This window comes from Bubalus kerabau, chromosome 1 (genome assembly GCF_029407905.1).
Source record: "Bubalus kerabau isolate K-KA32 ecotype Philippines breed swamp buffalo chromosome 1, PCC_UOA_SB_1v2, whole genome shotgun sequence".
Taxonomy (NCBI): Eukaryota; Metazoa; Chordata; class Mammalia; order Artiodactyla; family Bovidae; genus Bubalus; species Bubalus kerabau.
In genome coordinates, this window is record NC_073624.1 from 54,382,040 (window position 1) to 54,405,691 (window position 23,652).

The 23,652-nt window shown below is 36.5% G+C and overlaps 1 protein-coding gene across 1 annotated transcript in view; it reads right to left on the reverse strand.

Annotated features, from left to right (window-relative positions):
- Positions 1-667: 667 nt before the first annotated feature.
- The window catches only part of HCFC2 (host cell factor C2), a 45,421-nt gene continuing 22,436 nt past the window's right edge, over positions 668-23,652 (reverse strand). The window contains exons 8-15 of the mRNA XM_055575033.1: positions 20,264-20,431; positions 19,689-19,741; positions 13,824-14,001; positions 10,739-10,942; positions 10,120-10,193; positions 8,127-8,264; positions 6,438-6,623; positions 668-3,082 (exon numbers count right to left, since the gene is read on the reverse strand). Of these exons, the coding sequence (XP_055431008.1) occupies positions 2,768-3,082; positions 6,438-6,623; positions 8,127-8,264; positions 10,120-10,193; positions 10,739-10,942; positions 13,824-14,001; positions 19,689-19,741; positions 20,264-20,431 (1,316 nt within the window). The 3' untranslated portion in view covers positions 668-2,767. The remainder of the gene's footprint in view (positions 3,083-6,437; positions 6,624-8,126; positions 8,265-10,119; positions 10,194-10,738; positions 10,943-13,823; positions 14,002-19,688; positions 19,742-20,263; positions 20,432-23,652) is intronic.

Sequence of the window (23,652 nt, forward strand, 5' to 3'; positions counted from 1 at the left end):
AATATTTTAGAAAACATAATTCTAAGAGCGTGCTACAGAAAAATCTTTTTACTACTATGTGAACCAAAGCTGCAGAGTCCAGGAGGATTGTGGCACAAAGACTTGTACATCTGAATTGCTTATTCAGCTAGGGGGAGTAAAGAAAGTAATTTAACTCAGTGTAAATCCTCTTACGAAAGATATCTGCATGTTATAACCCACTGCAACACCAGAGGATCTTCACTTAGAAAATGTGCAAATCATAAGAAGCTAAATGCACTTCTCCTATTATTTATCTCCATCCATTCTGTTCATAAACATATAGCTCAATGATCTTTTATTAACTATTAATGTCCAAGCCACAGAGATTTCTCTATGGCATCTTTCAGTCACCAACCATTTATCAAAGGGATAAATATGACTAGAAGTTAATGTACAATTATAAAAAAAAATGTTAAGAATTTGGGCTAATTCTCAAAGTAAATCCCTTGGTATACAAAGACTGCCTTTCACTCTAGAAAATAAGACATATTTTAGAACCACAGGTTCATATTCACCTGCTAGTCTGGAACAGAAGAGGCATTTAAGCAAAGTAAACTAAAAAACAAAATACTAAATAGTTAGAAATGTACACACTCAAATATTCTATTCTTTGCTTAAAGTCAACTTATTCCTTATCATTAAGAGAAGTGCTTCAAGATGCAAACTGTTAATGCAGTTTGATTAACAAACTGTTAATCCTTAATGAGAATAAGGGGTTAAAAGCCAGACCTTTTCCTAATAAAGCAAGTAGATTATAAAATGACTGGGCTTGAAATATATACTTACTGTAACTTTCCATTCTTACTCTTTTTATAATTAAACATACACACATATACAACAAACCCTAGCATTTAATATGTGCAAAATTGCTTACCATTTATTTTAACTTTGGTTAAGTACTTCTTTAGCCTATATCAGACATATTATGGAAGCTATACAAATGATTACAAACATAATAATGAGGTAAGTTAAAATTCTACTAGTGCAAAAAGCAAGCATATGCCAAAAGCAATGCATATGAGTTAAACAAATGCAGAATGAAGCTCTCACCAAGGCAGGTGCTGGGCTAACAAACCAGAGAAGCTCCTTGTAAACACTGTTTGTAAAGTACACATTTAGAGATCAAGGATTCATATAGCCACAAAAAAGGTATTCTAACAACACCACAGTAGTGCATTTATTTTACCTTTAGAGTTTGGAAATCTCTCAATACGTGTCTAACAGTTTGCATATTTTCTTCAAGAGAAACTTAATTAGTGAAGACACATTAATTACAAATACCGTAGTATAAAAATCCCAGTTCTTTACAAAAATTATATATTAAAATATTCTATACACTTTAAATTAGTAACTGGAACATACATACATATCAGTTCTGCACAATTAAATCCATCTTTGCTGGGAGTATTATACATGAAGTTTGAGGACATAGCTACTCAGTCAACCTCAACTGGCAAAAGGTTACATGATATAAAAAGGACAGACCTGTGCTCCTGCAGTTACTGCAGCTTAGTCTGAAATGTCTTTTCTGCAATTATTGCTCTACATATTTATTCTGGATTCGAATAGACAGTGGAACCATGAAATTCCTAAAAGGTTTAAAACAAGTCACCTGTAGCAGACTTTCCATAATGCCTATATGTATCTTTAAGGTTGTAGTGGAACCTGAGTAAGCTGTCTAATGCTTATATTTCAGTTGTAAAAAAGTTTATACAATTTCAAGGTAAAAACAATGCAAAAATAAAACATTTAGAGCATTTACAAAAATCTTACAAATGTTTAAAACACTATTTCAAAACTCATGTCCTGTTAAGGTGCTTCTTTCTTTCTGTGATAAGGAGGACAAAAAACTCTGAATTTTTAATTATGAACATTTTAATTTCAGCAAAAGCAAAATTAGATCCATTAAGACAGATGTTAAAATATTTAGGGATAAACTTCACTTTTAATGAACATACTGAATTTAAGTGCTGAAAGGTACCTTAAAGGTAAACTTTTTTTTAACTCCCTCATCTATTAATCAGGAAACTGAGGGCCAGGTAAGTGCTTTGGCCAAAAATATATTTCAATATATCAACCTGGTATGAATCGAGAAAACCCATTAATCTTTTTGTATGTTGCCATGATTCTTGGAAAATGATAAAAATTCCAAAGCAGAGTTTCTGAACTTGCTTCTTTCTTTTTTTTAATTTCTTAAGCTCTGTGCTAACTGTAGATAAACAAAGAAATGAATCAAATGGCTCCTAAAATCAGTATTACAAATATTGTCCAGTAGAAGATAGTTGCTAGAGGACCACTGCTCATATAGAATAAAGTGAGAGGGAGTACTCAAAGACTGGACCTTTTCAGTGTAGGTAACATTTACCATATAAGACAGCACAGTGTATAACAGCCAGTTACTAGAATCATCTCAATAACTCTAGGATGACTGAGTTACATGGCCTTTATAAAAGATATTGGGGTAATAAAGCCTTTAGCTTTTATCTTAATTTTACTATTTTTCTTTATAATAGAGCTATAACTATAGGGAAGAATTCATATACTGATTTTCAGAGAGGCTTTGCTTCTTTTCTATTTTTATTTGGATCTAGAATTGAGCAAATACATTTTAAGAACAACTTACAAACTCAAATTCATAACTGCTAGAAATACAGTCAGAGAATATTCTTTTAAATGACAAATCTCCAAAACCAGTTACTAATAAATAATCATCACAATAGCTTCAGTAAAAAAAAAAAAAAGAAAATCAATTTAAAGGTGCTTTTTTATTGTTACCTTGAAGCCATCGAACTTGTGTAGCTGGTCCATATCCCTTTTCATTCTTTGCTGATATCCTGAACACAATGGCAGGCCTGGATGTATAATCAATATGTGCATTTGCAAGCTGCCCAGCAGTTACTATACATGATGTCTTAAGACCACAATAAATCCTCATAAACACAAGTTGACTTGGATTATCTTGTATTTGTGCTGTGCGGATAGCCAAGTAGGCTGAATATTCCAAAATATTTCCAGAAGGTGAAGTTGGAGGTTCCCAGGAAAGATGGATGCCCTCGACATTCTTGAAGAGAGCAGAAAAACAAAAACAGATAAAGGTTCTGAAGTTTTCTCTAATAGCACTTACTATGTTATCTTTAGAACACAAGATGCTTTTCACTAAAGTAACTGTATCAGATGTTACAACTTTTGTTGCTAATTTTTAAAAATTTACCTTAACTGGATCTATAATGTTTAATTTATGCCCTTTTAAAAAGCATAACTAGGCTTAAATGTCTGCCTGTACACCCAAAGAACGAGATCTTTCTTATCTGAAAGCAGACCTTTTCTTCTCTAAACAGAGGTATGACCTTAGGATAAAATATAATCCAATTAAAAGCCAGGTGGCACAGTGGTGAAAATCTGCCTGCCAATAGCAGAGATGCAAGAGACACAAGATTGATCCTTGAGCTGGGAAGATCCCCTTCCCAACTAGGAAGGGTAGGAAATGGCAACCCAATCCAGTATTCATGCCTGGGAAAGTTCATGGACAGGGGAGCCTGGCAGGCTACAGTCCATGGGGTGGCAAAGAGTCAGACATGAATGAGCGACTGAACACACACATTAAAATTCTCTAGCATAATACTTTTCGTTTCTATAACAAGAACAAAATTAATATAAGAAGCATACACAGATCTCCCTGACTTTCCAAATCTGGATGCTATAATTCTGCTTGAAATTTGTGCCCTTAAAAATATCATGCCCAGTAGTGGAATTGCTGGATCATACAGTAGTTTTATTCCTAGTTTTTTAAGAAATCTCCATATTGTTCTCCAAGTGGCTGTATAAATTTACATTCCGACCAAGAGCACAAGAGGGTTCCCTTTTCTGCACATCCTCTCCAGCATTTATTATTTGTAGATTTTTTGATGATGGCCATTCTGACCAGTGTGAGGTGATACATCATTGTAGTTTTGATTTGCATTTCTCTAATAATAAGCAAATAGAAAAGGAGTACGTCAAGGCTGTATATTGTCACCCTACTTATTTAACTTCTATGCAGAGTACATCATGAGAAACGCTGGGCTGGAAGAAGCACAAGCTGGAATCAAGATTGCCAGGAGAAATATCAATAACCTCAGATATGCAGATGACACCACCCTTATGGCAGAAGGTGAAGAGGAACTAAAGAGCCTCTTGATGAAAGTGAAAGAGGAGAGTGAAAAAGTTGGCTTAAAGCTCAACATTTAGAAAACAAAGATCATGGCATCTGGTCCCATCCCTTCATGGGAAATAGATGGGGAAAGTGGAAACAGCGTCAGACTTTATTTTGGGGGGCTCCAAAATCACTGCAGACGGTGACTGCAGCCATGAAATTAAAAGACGCTTACTCCTTAGAAGGAAAGTTATGACCAACCTAGATAGCATATTCAAAAGCAGAGACATTACTTTGCCAACAAAGGTCCGTCTAGTCAAGGCTATGGTTTTTCCAGTGGTCATGTATGGATGTGAGAGTTGGACTGTGAAGAAAGCTGAGCACCGAATAATTGATGCTTTAGAACTGTGGTGTTGGAGAAGACTCTTTGAGAGTCCCTTGGAGTGCAAGGAGATCCAACCAGTCCATTCTGAAGGAGATCAGCCCTGGGATTTCTTTGGAAGGAATGATGCTAAAGCTGAAACTCCAGTACTTTGGCCACCTCATGCGTAGAGTTGACTCACTGGAAAAGACTCTGATGCTGGGAGGGACTGGGGACAGGAGGAGAAGGGGACGACAGAGGATGAGATGGCTGGATGGCATCACCGACTCGATGGACGTGAGTTTGAGTGAACACCGGGAGTTGGTGATGGACAGGGAGGCCTGGTGTGCTGCGATTCATGGGGTTGCAAAGAGTCGGACACGACTGAGTGACTGAACTGAACTGAATAATATGCAATGTTGAGCATTTTTTAGTCCCACTACTGGGCAATACCCTGAGAAAATCATAATTGAAAAAGACACATGTACCCTAATGTTCACTGGAGCACTACTGACAATAGCCAGGACATAGAAGCACCCTAGATGTTGTTCAGAATGGATAAAAGAAGTTATGGCATATATGTACAGTGGAATATTATTAAGCCATAAAAAGGAATGAATTTGAGTCAGTTCTAGTAAGGTAGATAAACCTAGAGCCTGTTATACAGAGTGAAGTAAGTCAGAAACAGAAAAACAAATATCATATATTAACACATATCTAAAAGAAATCAGTCCTGAATATTCATTGGAAGGACTGATGCTGAAGCTGAAACTCCAATACTTTGGCCACCAGATGTGAAGAACTGACTCATTTGAAAAGACCCTGATGCTGGGAAAGATTGAAGGTGGGAGGAGAAGGGGACAATAGAGGATAAGATGGTTGGATGGCATCACCAACTCGATGGACATGAGTTTGAGTAGGCTCCAGAAGTTGGCGATGGACAGGGAGGCCTGGTTTGCTACAATCTATGGGGTCACAAAGAGTCAGACACAACTGAGGAACTGAACTGAACTGATGGAATCTAGAAAAATTGTATTGATGAACCTATTTGTAGGGCAGGAGGAGAGACTCAGACATTGAAAACAGACTTATGGATAGAGCAGGGGAAGGAGAGTGTGGGACTAATTGAGAAAGCAGCACTGAAATATATACATTACCATGTGTAAAACCAATAGCTAATGGGAGGTTACAGGGAAATCAGCCTGGAGCTCTGTGATAATCTAGAGGGGTGGGAAGTGGGGGTGGGCAGTGGAGAGAGGTTCAGGAGGGAGGGGACATGTGTATACCTATGGCTGATTCATGATGATGTATAAAAGACACCAACACAACATTGTAAAGCAATTACCCTCCAATTAAAAATAAATAAATTTTTAAAATATCACGAATGAGGACTTCTCTGGTAGTCCAGTGGCTAAGACTCTGTACTCCCAATGCAGGGGGCCCAGGTTGATCCCTGGTCAGGGAACAAGATCCTACCTGTTGCAACTAAGACTCAGTACACACAACTACTGAGCACTCTAGAGCCCACGAGCTGCAACTACTGAGCCCATGTGCCACAAATGAAGACCCTGGGCCCTAGAGCCCATGCTCCACAAAAAGAGACGCGATCATGATGAGAAGCCCGCTCACCGTAATGGGAGAGTAGCCCCCACTCACCATAACTAGAGAAAAGCCCATGCAGCAACAAAGACCTAGCACTGCCAAAAATAAATAAATAATTTAAAAAAGACTCAGCACAGCCAAATAAATTAAAATATTTAAAATAAATATATATCATGAGTGATTAGCAAAAAATATTTTTAAAAAATTTAACCCACCCCTTTTAGATATCTCTCATTTAAAAGGAATCTTTAAATTGATAGTTTTACTTCATGTACAACGTTTCAGCAATTTAAATCATTAAGTCTTGATCTGATGTCTCACCTTTGAAATTCTGACCGCAGAAGGAGCTCCAGGAAAACCGGGAATACAAGTTTTAAATTCACTGATTTTGCTGAAAGGGCCTATTCCACAACCATTGATGGCAGCAACCCTGAATCTGTATCCTGTGCCTGGAACAAGATCTTGTTTCTTAAGTAAACTGTAGTCAGGTACGTCTGCATTTCCTATCTAAAATGTAATATATGCAAAAGTCAAAGAAAAGATGCAATTAATTATTTTTCATTGAATAACAAAACTTTTAAAGACTGAATTAAGTTTTAGGGTTGTAGTGAACATTATTTATTTTCCTCTTTCATATATGGAATGAACCCCCTCAAAACAAAAGTAAATAAGCCCATAAATTGGTGATTCTCATCCAGAGGAAAAGTGCCTTTCCAGTTGAGAGTCACTGGTTATAAAAAGAAATATAAAGGTATTCTGCACATCAAGAATACAGAGAAAAGAGAAAAAAACTAACCACTATTAACAAAGTAACAACTATCTCCATGTAAATTTAACTTGGAATAAAAATCTCAGAAGATTTACTGTCAGTCTAGCCAGGAATGATACCTTTTGGACATCGGCAAGCAAGCTTGATAGAAAAGGAACAACTAGCATGCCAGCACAGAGCATTTAAAAAATTAATATTCAGCAGATACTGAATAAATATTAAATTAAATAACCAGATTGCATACTCTAGATAGGAAGCTCATAACACCTACAACTTTCAAACAGTTTTTACATCACTACATCACTGTGAAACAGTGCCAATATTTCATCCCATTTTTAAGGGAGTTACTTCATTTCACAGATGAGGAAACTGAGGCTCGGCGAGGTTAAACAAGTGATTTGCCCAAGGTCACACTGTCAAGCGCTGAAACTGATAACTCAAACTCAAGTTTACTATATGTTTCCTTCTTCTGGGAAAGACAGATAGCTACCAGGCCCTTAGATACAGGTATTTCCATATATATGAAATCAAACTACAGCCAGAAATTTTGTTAGGCATAATACTAACACAATATTAATCAGGATGTCTATTTTTGCTAGGAATTGGAAGATTCAATATGTAAAAGTGGGACACCAGAAAGTAGTATTAGAGAAACTAAAATATAATGATAAATGTTATATTCTCCATTTGTAAGATCTTTGGGAGATTCAAACCTGAATATCCATTTTGTTGGCAATTCCCTCTCTGCAATTCCCATTCCAGAAAAAAATTAGTTCAGTATGCTTTGGAGCTGTTATCTATTTCATAATTCTTAGAAGGTTAATGTCTCTATCTATATAAGGTCCTCACTGTATTCAATAGTGTTAAGGGCTTAACATTTCTTAAATTATGAAATTGGGACTAACAAAAGTTCTAAGTTAAAAAAAAGTTCCGTTCTAAACTCTCCAGGTAACAACATTAGAGATACTTCAAGAAATCTTTATCTGTACTGGCCAGACTGTATCATTTATGACTCAAAACCTAGCCCAATGAGTGTATAAGACTTTTTAAAATAACCTGCTTGTGATATATTCTATAAACAGAGCCTTAAAAAAGAATACAATAACTAATATAAACTCTTAATTATAGGTACTAAACAGATCGCAATTTCACTCATTCAAATGTCCTGAATCAGGCTTACTTCTTAAAGTTCCATGTTTGAGGCTTATAACTAACAGTGTAGAAAACACGTCAATAGCTACCTTTGAAATGCTTTGCTTCCCTTTTGGCAGCAAATAAAACTGGCTCACCAAAGCTGTATTATTTTTAAAAATTCCTACGTCACACCACTGTCGTTCTCCTGCTTTCACCATGGCCACCGGATTTGAGGGAGTCTCTTTCTAATTTCAGAGAAAGAAAAATTTATGAAGACTCTTACTGAACATACAAGAAATACCAAGATTTAATAACTCCATGCAGTGATCTACAAGTACGTATATGGGTAAACGCCACAACATTAATAGCTCATAAGTAAATAAACTCTTAACAGATTAGGTCAACTGACAGTGAGACAGGGATGCCAATTCAAACACAGGGAGTGACAGGCATTCTCCAAGTCAGTAGCTCTGTGCTATCAACCTAGCTGGAGTTAGCATGCTTTCCAATCAGTGACACATTAAAATGCCAGCTGTTTTATAGAACATTGTCATTTCAGAGACTCTCTCAGAAAATGTAATAATCCCTTTAGTGTGACATAAGGAAAAATTCACTGCAAGCTGGCTTATTTCTAGATTCAAAAACAACTAGCAGAAATTCAGTGATCTTTGCACTTGAAATACCTGTGATTCTCCAAACCTAAAAGGAGAAAAAATGTTCAAAACTAAAATGCAATTTGAATATAATTAAGCATACACTAAAGAGGAGCAGATTAAACAGTTTGACATTTTTATCTTGCTTTAACAAATAAACTTCCTGAACCTTAAACTACTTTTAGTGATAAGTGAATTATACTTATCCTTTTTAAGACCATCTTCGTTATAAATGAGACACTGTTTTCAGAAGCTCAAAACAAATATGTACTTCAGTTATTTACTTCTGTCTTAAATATATAACAGCAGAGGTACATGCTTATAATTCACAGTACTTGTTATTGAGGCTATCACACATGACAAAGTGAGCTAACCAGAAGAGTCTTAAAGGTTTTTAAAAGAGAAATAGCTTTAAACTTGTTAAAACGCTCTTCAACAACTTTTATAAAACAACTGGCTCCAATTGCAACTATAGATACCATTCCAACTGATGCACTGTAAAACAGATTTAAGAGAAAAAAATCATTTTAATAATTCTTCTTTGAGAAGAGTTATTAGAACACTAGCACTTAACATTCTGGAAAGGTGAAAGCTGATGAAGGTAAAGACATGATCAAAATCCACAGAATCATGACTGAAAGAAAACTAAAACTACAGACTATTCTTGAAGGTTCTAAATGGTAAATGTTAGGTTAAATAAAAACTCTTGTTCAAGCAATAAAGTTGAAATGACTGATAATTTAAAAACATGCAAAACCACATATATGTATTATCCTCCTATTCATCCACTTGAGACAATCTTACTATAATATTTGTGAGGCACATTCCTGGCATTTAAGTTTGGTACCAGGCAGACTAATTCTGGCCTTCCACCAAAAAATCCAATGTTAGAGATTATTAGGATATCCTACAGGTATGTCTGACTCAAGATTGCAATATTCTGTTGTTCTCCTATTAAGCAGCTAGCAATAAAACCATTCAAGTTTTATGTTCTATAACATGTCCTTTTATTCTTTCAATTGTTAAGTAATTTACATATATACATATATCTATGTATATACACACATTTCCGATTATGAAAGTTAACATTATAGAAAAAGACTGAAAACATAAAGTAAAAATTATCTTTGGCCCCACAACCTGAAGAAAATCATCTAGCACTGTAGTGTAGATTTGTGTGGACTCATGTGAGAATGTGAATGTATGTACTGTGTGTTTTTAATAAAATTGGGAATGCACTATATATATTATTTTTCTATCCAACTTTTTCCACTTAAGATTCTACTGTGAACATTTTTCTCTTTAAGCTTCCATTTTTCAATCTGTGTCAAGTAATTACTAAGAGGATACCCAAGAGCCTTTTCCTGAATTTAGGTTGAAGTTGCTCAGCATTTAAAGCATCTTTAGCCACCTGTGCGCACGTCTCATCTCCAGGGCATATACTTACAGAAAATGGCATCGTGGCAGCATGTGCCTCCACACGGCTTATCTTAGTTGCAGGTAGTGCACATGTTTCATCAACTAAAAATTAAACAGTTCATCAGATAAGACTTATATAAGCACTGAGCAAACAGACACATTAAAATATAACTTATAAATATGCAAAAATAGCCAGAGGGAGAAAAAAATCACAACAATTAGAAATACGGACCCTCTAACTTGAACTAATTCACAAAGCTCATTTTTCAAGGATTTGATGACTAGCTGGAACTTCAGAGAATGTTTGTCAAACATGAAATACAATTCCTATTGCAAAATCATAAAATAAGAATTTACAAAATCAGAAATTGATCAAGCTATAAGAACTGTTACTCCATAGCAGAGAACTAATCTTTTCTAAGGAAAAAAAAGTTTTGCTGAATAAACTCATGGTAGGAAAGATAAAGTCTGACTGTATTATAGTGCAGCAGAGAATATATTATATAATGATTTTAAATGAAATGCCTTTATCTTTTTATATTCAATTCAATCTAAGATGAAATGCAATTCCCATCTGAAACAAATAAGTTTGCTGAATTTCTATACAGAAATGGCTCAAAATACAGTATGTGAAACACATTTCAAACCTTCAGCTTTGGTACTGAATGTTGTTAGTGAAGTTTCATCTTTAACAACTGCCCCATTTGTACTGGATGATTCAGTTTTAATGGTCTGCTGGGTTACCATAGTTTGTGCGCTGGAAACAGTACCGGATACAGAAGTTTCAGGGATTACTGTTCTTAAGTCCAGGCAACTACTTAGAACACCTATATTTGCTGAAGTGTGAGGACCTAAAATTAAACGGAAAAGATTAACTATTAACAAATGAATATCTGCAAGTAACTGCTGTATCTTAGAGTTCTTGTCACCCAATTCTAAGCATTTTCAATTTTAAAATCATTAAACATGAACACCACAAATGTCAGCCATATGACTTAACCATTAGGCATAAAATGTCAACATTTAGAAAAATAAAATGCATCATATCCATGGATGTCTAACTTCTCAGCTCCTTCCTCCATTCTAAACCCTGAATCACTGTTCTTAAACTCTACTCAACCATAGATCAAATGGCCTTGCCTTCCATTTTAGGGAAAGAAATAGAAGTCATCAGGCATGAATGCCACCCATTTTCTGCCTTCTCTTGTCCTAAACTAGAAATGTATTTATGACTGTGCCCAGCCCCTCTGTCTTCTCTTCCATTTCAGAAGATGACTTCTCCCCTAAGGTAAGTTTAATCTATTCTCTTGTGCTCTTGGTCCCATTCCTTCCCCTATATTTTGGGGTCCTCTCTTATCAATCATTCCTTTCTCTTCAGGGTTTTCAAATTTTTCTGTGGAAGTTTTGGCCCTCAGTCTATACATATTATCAAGTCCTCTCCAGTCACCATCTTCCCTTGCTACTTTCCTTCAGAGCAGTCTACTTTCTTGACCACCCCAATCTGATTGAGCACACCACTCTAAGGAAATGGCTCTGACAAATGTCCAGGGATACTTAGCTCTAAGGGATACTGATCAATTTTCATTTACTTGACCTCTCTGTAATATAAACAATGCTGACCACATACTTTTTTTTGAAGTTGTTTCTGTCTATGACTTGTATTCACTCATGTATGCATCATAAATGTATAGTTATAAATTGTAATACCCACTACAGAGGTAAAAAATATGATACCATTATAAATGTATAGTTATAAATGGTAATACCCACTACAGAGGTAAAAAATATGATACCATTTTTTTTGGTTCTTTGCCTAACCTTCTTGGGAAGCCTTTTCAATCTCTTTAGCTGACTTCTCTTGTTCAAATGACTCTTTAAATGCAGGTATTTTCCAAGCCCTATTTTGTCTCCCTTTGCATATTTCCCTGGTGCTTTAGCTACCATTTACAAATCATACATCTCTCAACTATGTATGTCCTAGGTACAGTGTCAGGTCCTGAGAATCCAGCAGTGAACAAGTCAGAGAAGGTCCTTGTTCTTGTGGATATTAGATATTCTTAACTTTGAAATTAGTATTTCCAGCCAAGAACTGCCGTCTAGACTCCAGACCAAAGTATCCAACTGTCCATTAGAAATCTTTACCAACATGTTCCTCAAGTGCCTCAAAAACAGCAAGTTCAAGGTTGAACCTATCTTATTCCCAAATCTGTTCTTGCTTCTGTATTTCTTATCGTGATGAAGAGTATCATCATCCACCGAATATCCAACCCAGAAAACTGGGAGTCATGTTCGACTTGTTTTCATTTCTCATATACAACCAGTTTCCTAGTCTAATAGCTGCTACTTTCTAAAAGTCTCTGAACTAATGTATTCTCTCCTCTCCATCTCACCCACTGCTTTAGTCTCTATGCATCTCTTTCTAACAAGTCTCCCAATCATCTCCTATAATAGCTCTTCCTGATGGTGAGGCTAGAATGTCCTTTCCAAAATAAAAAACAAAAACTAATCGTGCCACTCTTTCACTTTTGAAAAATACCAGTTACTCCAACCTATGGAGGAAAAGCCCAATCTCCTCTTGTTAACCTGAGACTAGCTAGCCATTCATTTACATATTTGAATATCTATGATGTGCCAGATGCTGTCATTGTATAACCACTCGTTTCCCCATTTGCCTAATATTAATTTTATCCAAACTGCCTTATAAGTAGGATTTAGAGTACATGATTTAGAGTACATTAGGATCCTAAAATCTCAAAGTTCATATTTGTTTTCAAGAATGTAAACTTCTTTACATGATGGACATAGAAAATCACTATAAAAATTTAAATTGATGTCTAGTACCAAGCTTTTATAATTCTGACCAAATGAGTCGCTTACATCAGCAAATCAACAAAACAAAGTCTCTCCTCTTCCACAAGTAATGAAATCAGAAAAACTATAGGAAACTATTTTTCTTGACTATTTTTATCTACCATGGATTCTTAAGGAAAAATAGAAATAAAAAGAATATTTGTCTTGTTATTTACTGAAGAGGGATTAGCTTTTTATTAACTGTCACAATTTTTTCAAATTAAAAATGAAGCCACGTATTACTATGCCAGGGATATATCAGAATAAGATTTATAAAGTAATTTTAGATACTGAAATCAGAGGTAACTAATATATCACAAATGATATCAGAATATTCAAATTAAAATCTTTTAAATATAAGAGCCATCAAATTATAAGCTGTTCCATGCATTCAACAAGCTAATCAACAATTCTCATAAATGAACTATCCTTCTGAGGATAATATAGTTATTTGCTAAACAAATATTTATTTATTTATTTATTTATTTAGTGACTATGATTTGTCAAGCATGGATCTGGGTGCTTGGGAAATATATGTGAACAAGACAGACAAAATCCTGACCCAAAATAAATAATTACAGATAGTAATAAGCACTAGGACAATAGAATAATGGAACAGTGACATTGAACACGCTGGCCAACCTCAAATGGCATACGAGAGCTTGCCTCATTTAAATTCTGTAGTTAATAACTAATCATCACTACTTAGGTAAGTTCTTGCTTGGTATCATGACATCATTTTAATTAGGGTTAATATAGTAAATATATATCATCTTTTGAAACTGGATCCAAACTATGTAACATCTACTTTTTCAAAGACTCTAAAATTCTCTATCATTATTATAAAAAGCTTTAGCTTTATTTAAAATGCCATCTTTATACCTTCATTTTTCCTTAGCATATCCACCACACAACTATTATGATTAGAAGCATTAGCTGCCAAAGATGAATGCAAAGAGGCATTAGAATCAGTTGATGCTTTGATATCTGGTTTGTTTTTCACTGAAGTTCCTTTCATGGCTGTATGTTCAGATTTCACACTGTTCACTATATCACTGATCTACAAGAAAGAAAATAATTTATTGCAGCAAGTAATGTTCAATTAAATAGAAATATATGTAAAAACAAGCAAAATAATTTACAACTTAAATGCTTTTGAAAATAAACTCTCCAAAATATAAAACAGCTTAAATCATAGCCTTATATTATTCTTTAAATTTTATAATAGCTTAAGAAAACAATTTCTTTTCACTTAATATCCATTCTCAAAAGATCAGTTCTGAAGGGAAAAGGAACAGTAAATTTCCAGGGAATAAAATTTATATTTTACAAGTGGTAGCTAGTATTCAAGTAAATACGGACAAGCTAGACCAACCTAGACAGCATATTAAAAAGCAGAGACATTACTTTCCCGACAAAGGTCCCTCTAGTCAAAGCTATGTTTTTTCCAGTAGTCATGTATGGATGTGAGAGCTGGACCATAAAGAAGGCTGAGCGCCAAAGAATTGATGCTTTTGAACTTTTGTGTTGGAGAAGACTCTTGAGAGTCCCTTAGACTGCAAGGAGATCAAACCAGTCAATCCTAAAGGAGATCAGCGCTGAATATTCATTGGAAGGACTGATGGTGAAGCTGAAACTCTACTACTTTGGCCACCTGATGCAAAGCACTGACTGCTTGGAAAAGACGCTGATGCTGGGAAAGACTGAAACTAGGAGGAGAAGGGGACGACAGAGGATGAGACGGTTGGATGGCGTCACCAACTCGATGGACATGAGTTTGAGTAAGCTCCAGGAGTTGGTGATGGACAGGGAGGCCTGGAGTGCTACAGTCCACAGGGTCTCAAAGAGTTGGACATGACTAAGCGACTGAACTGAACTGAATAGGTGACAACACCCAAGGTACTGAGTTTAACATTCTGGTCAAATTTTCTTAACAAGATTAGACATGTATACTAAAGATTTTGTGTGTGTGCTACGTCACTCCAGTCATTGCCAACTCTTTGCAACCCCATGGACTGTAGCCTGCCAGGCTTCCCTGTCCATGGGATTCTCCAGGCAAGAATACTGGAGTGGGTTCCCATGCCCTCCTCCAGGGGATCTTCCCCACCTGGGGATCAGTGTCTCTTATGTCTCCTGCACTGGCAAGCAGATTCTTCACAACTATAGCACCACCTGGGTGGATAAGGAAATGGCAACCCACTCCAGTGTTCTCGCCTGGAGAATCCCAGGGACAGGGGAGCCTGGTGGGCTCCCATCTATGGGGTCACACAGAGTCGGACACGACTGAAGTGACTTAGCAGCAGCAGCAGCAGCACCACCTGGGAAGCCCTTACTAAAGATCTTTTGAATCCTAAAAGAAAAATCTGTTACATGAAATCTTCAAGCATACGAATTATTTTGTATGACTGAGTTTTCCATATAGGCATCAAGATTTAATACATACATATATCAATATTCTTCACCATTAAACATTTTAGATAGCAATCTTCCTAATCACCTGTTTATTTTCTTAAAGATACTATAATAAACACATTTAAACCTTTTGGTAATTCAAATCACCAATGTAAATATCAGTTATTATATAGCAATAACTATAGGTCTGCTGAACCATAAAAGTGATCTGGCTTCATTCAAATACCCCAATATTGCCTGCCTCTTTTTAGTTATCTGTTTTTTGTTACTTTTCTGTCTCCATCTTTAATGTCAATTAGAACTATACTCAATTATAATTTCTCATGGCTCAAAGGATACTTGTTCATAATATGCCCGCTGTGCTGGGTTCAGTCGTTCAGTCATATCTGACTCTTTGCAACCGCATGGACTGTAGCCCACCAGGCCCCTCTGGCCATGGGGCTTCTCCAGGCAGAATACTGGAGTGAGTAGCCATTCCTTTCTCCAGGGGATCTTCCCGACTCACATATTGAACCAGGGTCTCCTGCTTTGCAGGCAGATTCTTTACCAGCTGAGCTACCAGGGAAACCCAATACACACTCCACCTCCATTCTAACTGATGGTGATTATGCTAGTGTTAATAAATGATGATGATGATATCCACAACCATTAGGGACCATTATACTACTTGATAGGCTCCATGATACATATTTATAAAGTCTGAATCTCACTTAATTTTCACAAGAATTCTATAAATTGGATAATATCACCCTAGCTTATAGATGGAAAATAATGAGACTCAGAGATCTTAGATAACATACCCATGATCAAGTAGCCAGCAAGCAGCAAAGCAAGAATTTGACCTCAAGTTTATTTCACTATGAACTCCCCATGTCATACTATCTGAGAGTGAAGTGCAAAAAATGAGGCATGCCTTTATAAAGCAGAAAAGGCTGAAGCTAAGAGCCTGTAGGTGGAAAGTCATGGACAGGTGAACCATTTTTGCTAAAGAGCCCAGAAAGGCTTGGAAATTGGAGGCATCAGGTTCTTTGGAGGCTGAAGTACAGAGTGCAAATAAACACCAGAGGACCATTGTATGGAAGACTATATAAACAGTGGTTGTATGGGGAGGGAGGTGGGAAGGAGATTCAAGAGGGAGGTGACATATGTATACCTATGGCTGATTCACGCTGATGTTTGGGAGAAACCAACACAATTCTATAAAGCAATTATCCTTCAATTAAAAAATAAATTTAAAACTTAAAAAAAAAAAAGTGGTTGTAGCCCCAGTTCTGCTCTTCCAGTATACAAAGGCAAACAAATTCCACACCTCCATTCTAACTGAAGAAGGAAGGTAGGCACAAAGATTGAAATGGGAGGCTCTGGACTGTGGTACAGTATCTCTCTGGTGAGGTTGGAGAACAGGCAACCTACTGAAAATGGGGATTAAGTCTGTACACTGAACAGAGAGATACCGCTTACCCTGCATTAAGCTCCAGGCTTAAAACCCGTAAGCAAGAGGCTGGAGAAGTCTCAGAGGAAACCCATTGGTCCAAGAGAAAAGATACTAGTATTTGTGGATTCTCACTCAGAAACCCTCAGTAAGGTCCAAACATGCCCATATGCATAGAGCCACTATGGTCTGAATATTTGTGTCCTCTGCAATTATATGTTGAATCTAACCCCCAAGGTAATGGTATCAGAAAGCAGCACCTTTGGGCTGTGACTAGTGCCCTTATAAAAGTGGCCAAGAAAGATCAGTTGTTCCTTCCACCATGTGAGGATACAATGATAAGTTAGCAGTGTGCAACCCTGCAGAGGTTCCTTACCAGAACTCGACCATACAGGCGCCCTGATCTTGGACTTCCAGACTCCAGAAATGCAGGAAATAAATTTCTCTTGTTTATAAGCCATCTAGGCTATGGTATTTTGCTAGAGCAGGCCAAATGGACTAAGACAGCCTCCAAGCTCCTTTTTAATGCCTCACTTTAAACATGAAAGGATACTAAGCATCACCAGACATTTGTTGACAGGCTCTAATACGGAAGTCCAAGACCAACTTTTATTAAAGGGAGCTTGAAAAAAAGAAATAATGCTGAGAGCAAAATATAACTCAACTTTTTTTTTTAAAAAGCATAATTCTTAAAGAGATAAGAGAGATATTATATTTTTGAAGCAAAAATAAAATGCCATAAAAGAAAGAGTAGGATCAGGCTTTTAGAGAGTAACTATGTGGCTGAATATATTTAAAAATTGAATATGAGATTTATAATACAAATGAAGAAACTTTTTAGAAAGCAGACCAGACAGAAGAAAAGATAGAAAATAAAAAGTTAAATCAGAGGATTAGTTCAGGAGTACCATCATTCAATAACAGGAGTAACAAAAAAAAGAGAATGTGGAAAGAAGAAATAATCAGTAATGAAAGCCCTGAGTTCCCAGAATGACACAGGCCACTGAAGGGACAGCACAGTGAATAAAGCAAAGACATACACTGTAAGGTACATCCTTGTTGAAATTTCTGAGAACTGGGGATTAAAATGAAACAATTAGGTCTCATGTAAATGATCAGGAATCCAAGTGGCATCCGACTTCTTAACAGCATCACTGAATGCTACAAGACAGTAGAAAAATGCCTTTCAGTTTCTCAGGAAAACATTTCCAATATAGAATTCTATAACACAGCCAAACTACCAACCAAATGTAAACAGAGAAGAGGCATTTTCAGATATGGAAGATCTTAAAAAGTTTACCATTCATACTCCCTTTCTCAGGAAACTATTGGAGAATATCAAAAAAAGAGAATGACATGAGATCAAGAAACATAGGCTCCAACACAGAAAAGAGATAAAAGAAGCTTACAATAAAAAACAAATGGGGACTTCCCTGGTGGCCCAGTGGTTAGGAAGTTGTCTGCAGGGGACATGGATCCAGTCTCTGGTCTGGGCAGATTCCACGTGCTGTGGAATAAGTAAGCCCGTGTGCCACAGCGACTGCCGTGGCTTCTCTTGTTGAGGAGCACTGGCTCTGCGGAGCGCAGGCTTTGGTAGCTGTGGTGCACAGGCTTAATTGCCCTGCAGCGTGTGGAATCTTCCCAGACCAGGGATTGAACCCATGTCCCCTACATTGGCAGGCAAATTCTTTATGACTAATTCACACTGTTGTACAGCAGAAACCAACACATTGTAAAGAAATTTTCCTCCAATTAAAAAATAAGAAAAAAGGGGAGAGGAAAAAGAGCCCATGCACCACAACTAGAGAGTAGCCCTTACTAGCCACAACTAGAGAAAGGCTACATGCAGCAAAGAAGACCTAGCACAGCCAAAAATTAAAAAATAAATAAAATTTGTTTTTTAAAAAAGAAACAAATGGAAGTTTTAAGATTACAGCTGAGTAGCAGACTTAGAGAAGAATTAGTACAAACTAGAGCATCAAGACAGAGGTTTCTGTAGGGATGGTTATGGGGGCAGAGGGGTGGTAAAGAAAGAAAAAAGAAACTATATGTTCGAATATTTTGAGTTTTATTATTTTATTGGAAAATCAGAGTATGAATTAATGATAGGCAAGAAGAAAATCAAGCAAATGAAAAAGTAAGGCAGTTAACAATGCCAAGAAAAACAAAAAATTACATGAAAAAGGAACAATGTCCATAGCACATTGCAGGGCTCAGCTCTGAGCGTCATCATCACAATGTGAATATCACATAATGATTCAACTAAAAATATTATAAGTGCATGTGAAGAGAAAGGGGAGGAAACAGCAATATTTTAAGAGACCAAAAAAATATTCATCTTCCATTATTGAAGACAATTGATCTAAAACTAGAAAGTCAGGAAGTGGCAGCACAAGGATTTTATTTATACGCACAAAGGTGGACACAGAAGAAAGATAAAATATTTGAAAGTAGTAGTTTCTAGAGAGGCAGGATCAAGAGCAAATAGGAACAGAGTAGGGGACTGTTGCTCTTCATTATAAACCTTGTAGTACCACCTAAATTTATTTTTTAAAATATATATGGTGTGTATGCTTGTGTGTATATTAGCCTCTGATACTATGTGCAATGAGAATGAGACTTCAATCTCCCAGCGAAGGGTTCTTAATTCAGGCTACTGTCACAATGATATGCAGAGCTTTCCTTAAAAACAGTTACCTGTTCATCATCTTAAAGATTCTGTTTCACTGGATCTGGGGAAAGGCATGGGAACCTGTGTTTGTTTGTTTGTTTTTCATCTCAGAGGTGAATGTGATGTATAGCCATGGTTGAGACTCCCTATCCTAAGGTAATATAAAATATTAATAAAAACTGGCACTATAACCATAAACATTCATTTACCATTACACATTTTTTCAACTTACACTGTTAGGAATGATGCTATTACTGCCTTGTCTGTGAGGGTCCATCCTGACTCCTGTAGGAATAGGAAAGTTCAGACTGATATGCTATAAATAAACTTCCAAGAAAATATGTTACAATCAAATATTTTTAAAAGTTACATATTAAAGGTTTAAAAAGTAGTAACTATCAAAGTTTATCTGTTTTCTTAATAGTCTGCTTAATAGTTGATTTAAATCCTTTTTGGAAGAACATGTAATATTAAATTTGCTTTTACTTTCCAAATGCCTGTTAGTTAAAAATATTTTTGAAAGCTGAAATATTTACAAAAACTAATTAAACAAGTATCATGTCAAATTAAGAAAGCACATCAAAATGAACTACAAAAAAAACATTCTACCCTACATATGTATGTGTTCTACTATACCATGATGGTAATACAGCCAAGTTTCAGAGTTGAAACATATTTGATTTACCAGGTAGGAAACATCATAGCATAACATTTCTTAAACCAGATCTAATCACAAGCTTTTCTATAGTTATCTTTTTTTCATAAAGCATATGAGCATACATGCTCTAAGTATGAAAATTATACTACCTTGCATATTTGGTGATGCTGAAGAATCTGATGATGCAGCTTGGTATGGCAAGTCTGTATTCAACTGCAAAAGATAGCCCTCGACTGTAGGCACTTCATCCCATTTGACATGAAAAGAATTGGTAGTGGCTTTGATCAGTTGTACTTGTGATGGTGCCGGTGGTTTCTCTAAAGAACAAAACTGGATTAAGTATTTAAGTTTCAAATGTATCAACAGTTTCTCTATATAGTTTGTACAGACCTGGAATTCTGAAAACAATAAAAGCAATGAATATTTCATCTGTTCACTAAGAGGGAAAAAATTTACTCAGATAAGCAAAGCTATAGCAGGTCAAATGAAAATAATTTAGAGTTCTGATTCAATGTATTTATCTAATTACTTATGCAAATAAAACTATAAACAAAATAATCCAGGTCTAAGCTGAGTCACCAAATTAAAAAAAAAAATTTAATCCTAGAAGAGGGGGGAAAACCAAGTACTTGACAGTTATAGCTATAAATATTTTACCCTCTTCAGGAGCTTTTAATTTTATGAGCCAATTTTTTTTTAAATTTTTTTATTTTATTTTATTTTTAAACTTTACATAATTGTATTAGTTTTGCCAAATATCAAAATGAATCCGCCACAGGTATACATGTGTTCCCCATCCTGAACCCTCCTCCCTCCTCCCTCCCCATTCCATCCCTCTGGGTCGTCCCAGTGCACCAGCCCCAAGCATCCAGTATCGTGCATCGAACCTGGACTGGCAACTTGTTTCATACATGATATTTTACATGTTTCAATGCCATTCTCCCAAATCATCCCACCCTCTCCCTCTCTCACAGAGTCCATAAGACTGTTCTATACATCAGTGTCTCTTTTGCTGTCTCGTACACAGGGTTATTGTTACCATCTTTCTAAATTCCATATATATGTGTTAGTATACTGTATTGGTGTTTTTCTTTCTGGCTTACTTCACTCTGTATAATAGGCTCCAGTTTCATCCACCTCATTAGAACTGATTCAAATGTATTCTTTTTAATGGCTGAGTAATACTCCATTGTGTATATGTACCACAGCTTTCTTATCCATTCATCTGCTGATGGACATCTAGGTTGCTTCCATGTCCTGGCTATTATAAACAGTGCTGCAATGAACATTGGGGTACACGTGTCTCTTTCCCTTCTGGTTTCCTCAGTGTGTATGCCCAGCAGTGGAATTGCTGGATCATAAGGCAGTTCTATTTCCAGTTTTTTAAGGAATCTCCACACTGTTCTCCATAGTGGCTGTACTAGTTTGCATTCCCACCAACAGTGTAAGAGGGTTCCCTTTTCTCCACACCCTCTCCAGCATTTATTACTTGTAGACTTTTGGATCGCAGCCATTCTGACTGGTGTGAAATGGTACCTCATAGTGGTTTTGATTTGCATTTCTCTGATAATGAGTGATGTTGAGCATCTTTTCATGTGTTTGTTAGCCATCTGTATGTCTTCTTTGGAGAAATGTCTATTTAGTTCTTTGGCCCATTTTTTGATTGGGTCATTTATTTTTCTGGAGTTGAGCTGTAGGAGTTGCTTGTATATTCTCGAGATTAGTTGTTTGTCAGTTGCTTCATTTGCTATTATCTTCTCCCATTCTGAAGGCTGTCTTTTCACCTTGCTAATAGTTTCCTTTGATGTGCAGAAGCTTTTAAGGTTAATTAGGTCCCATTTGTTTATTTTTGCTTTTATTTCCAATATTCTGGGAGGTGGGTCATAGAGGATCCTGCTGTGATGTATGTCAGAGTGTGTTTTGCCTATGTTCTCCTCTAGGAGTTTTATAGTTTCTGGTCTTACGTTTAGATCTTTAATCCATTTTGAGTTTATTTTTGTGTATGGTGTTAGAAAGTGTTCTAGTTTCATTCTTTTACAAGTGGTTGACCAGATTTCCCAGCACCACTTGTTATTATGAGCCAAGTTTAAGCCAAAAGAATACATGTTAGAAATACTGTTAATGTTAGCAAATATGATTTAGAGCTGATATTTTGGAAAAACATAACTTCTTTGAAGTTAATACCTTCTTATCAAAACTTGTACTACTCAAAACAGGTAATTATTTTGGCATAAAATATTACCAACATTTCTAAAACAAGTTACAATCATGGACTCTTAGAACTGGAAAAAAGTACCTAAAATTACTTCTACAATATCCCAGTTTTCTTTTTGCTTACCTACCAAATTAGGGAACTCACAAATCCCAGAGCAGTATATTCCATCTCTAGACAGTTACATAAGGAAAATCTATTCATCTAGTGAGTTGAAATTCCTTGGTGGCTCAGAGGGCAAAGAATCTGCCTGCAGATTCTTCCTGCAGCGGAAGACTCAGGTTTGATTCCTGGGTTGGGAAGATCCCCTGGGGAAGGAAATGGCAACCCACTCCAGTATTCTTGCCTGGAGAATTCCATGGACAGAGAAGCCTGATGGGCCACAGTTCATGCAGTCACAAAGAGAGTTGGACACGACTGAACGCCTAACAGTTTCAGTCCACTGAGCCGAAATCTGTAAGTTAACAAGTCTAATATCTATCTCTTTGTATCTTTTAGAATAGGGGTCAGCAAAAACAAACTATGGCTCATGGGCCAGATCCAGTTTATGCCTACTTTTGTAAATAAAGTTTTACTGAAATACACCTATGTTCATTTGTTTATGCATTGTTTATGAGTCCAGTTTTTGGGCTTCCCTGTGGGTTTGAAGGGAAGGGAAGGGTAAGGGTAGGGAAGATCCCCTGGAGAAGGAAATGACAGTCCACTCCAGTATTCTTGCCTGGGAAATCCCACGGACAGAGGATACTGGAGGGCAACAGTCCATGGGGTTGCAAAAGAGTCAGACAGAATTAAACAACTAAACAACAACATGACTCCTTTTATGCTACACCAGTAGAGTTGAGTAGTTGTAATAGAGATCATGTGGGCTTCCCTGGTGGCTCAGAGGTTAAAGCGTCTGCCTGCAATGTGGGAGACCTGGGTTCAATCCCTGGGTCGGGAAGATCCCCTGGAGAAGAAAATGGCAACCCACTCCAGTATTCTTGCCTGGAGAATCCCATGGATGGAGGAGCTTGGTGGGCTACAGTCCACAGGGTCGCAAAGAGTCGGACATGACTGAGTGACTTCGATAATAGAGATCATATGGTGCACAAAACTTAAAATATCTACCCTCTGGGTCTTTACCAAAAAAAGTCTTATGATCCTATTTTAGAGGATAATTAAGCCAAGTTCCTTCAACTACTCCCATGTAAATTCCTCCATGATCCTATTCACAACTCAGTTTATTTATGTTTCTCAAAGTAAGGCAACCCATACCTAAGAAAAAGCAGACAAACAGACAAGTCCAGAAGATACACCACCCACATAACAGAAGTTACATGAAGAAAA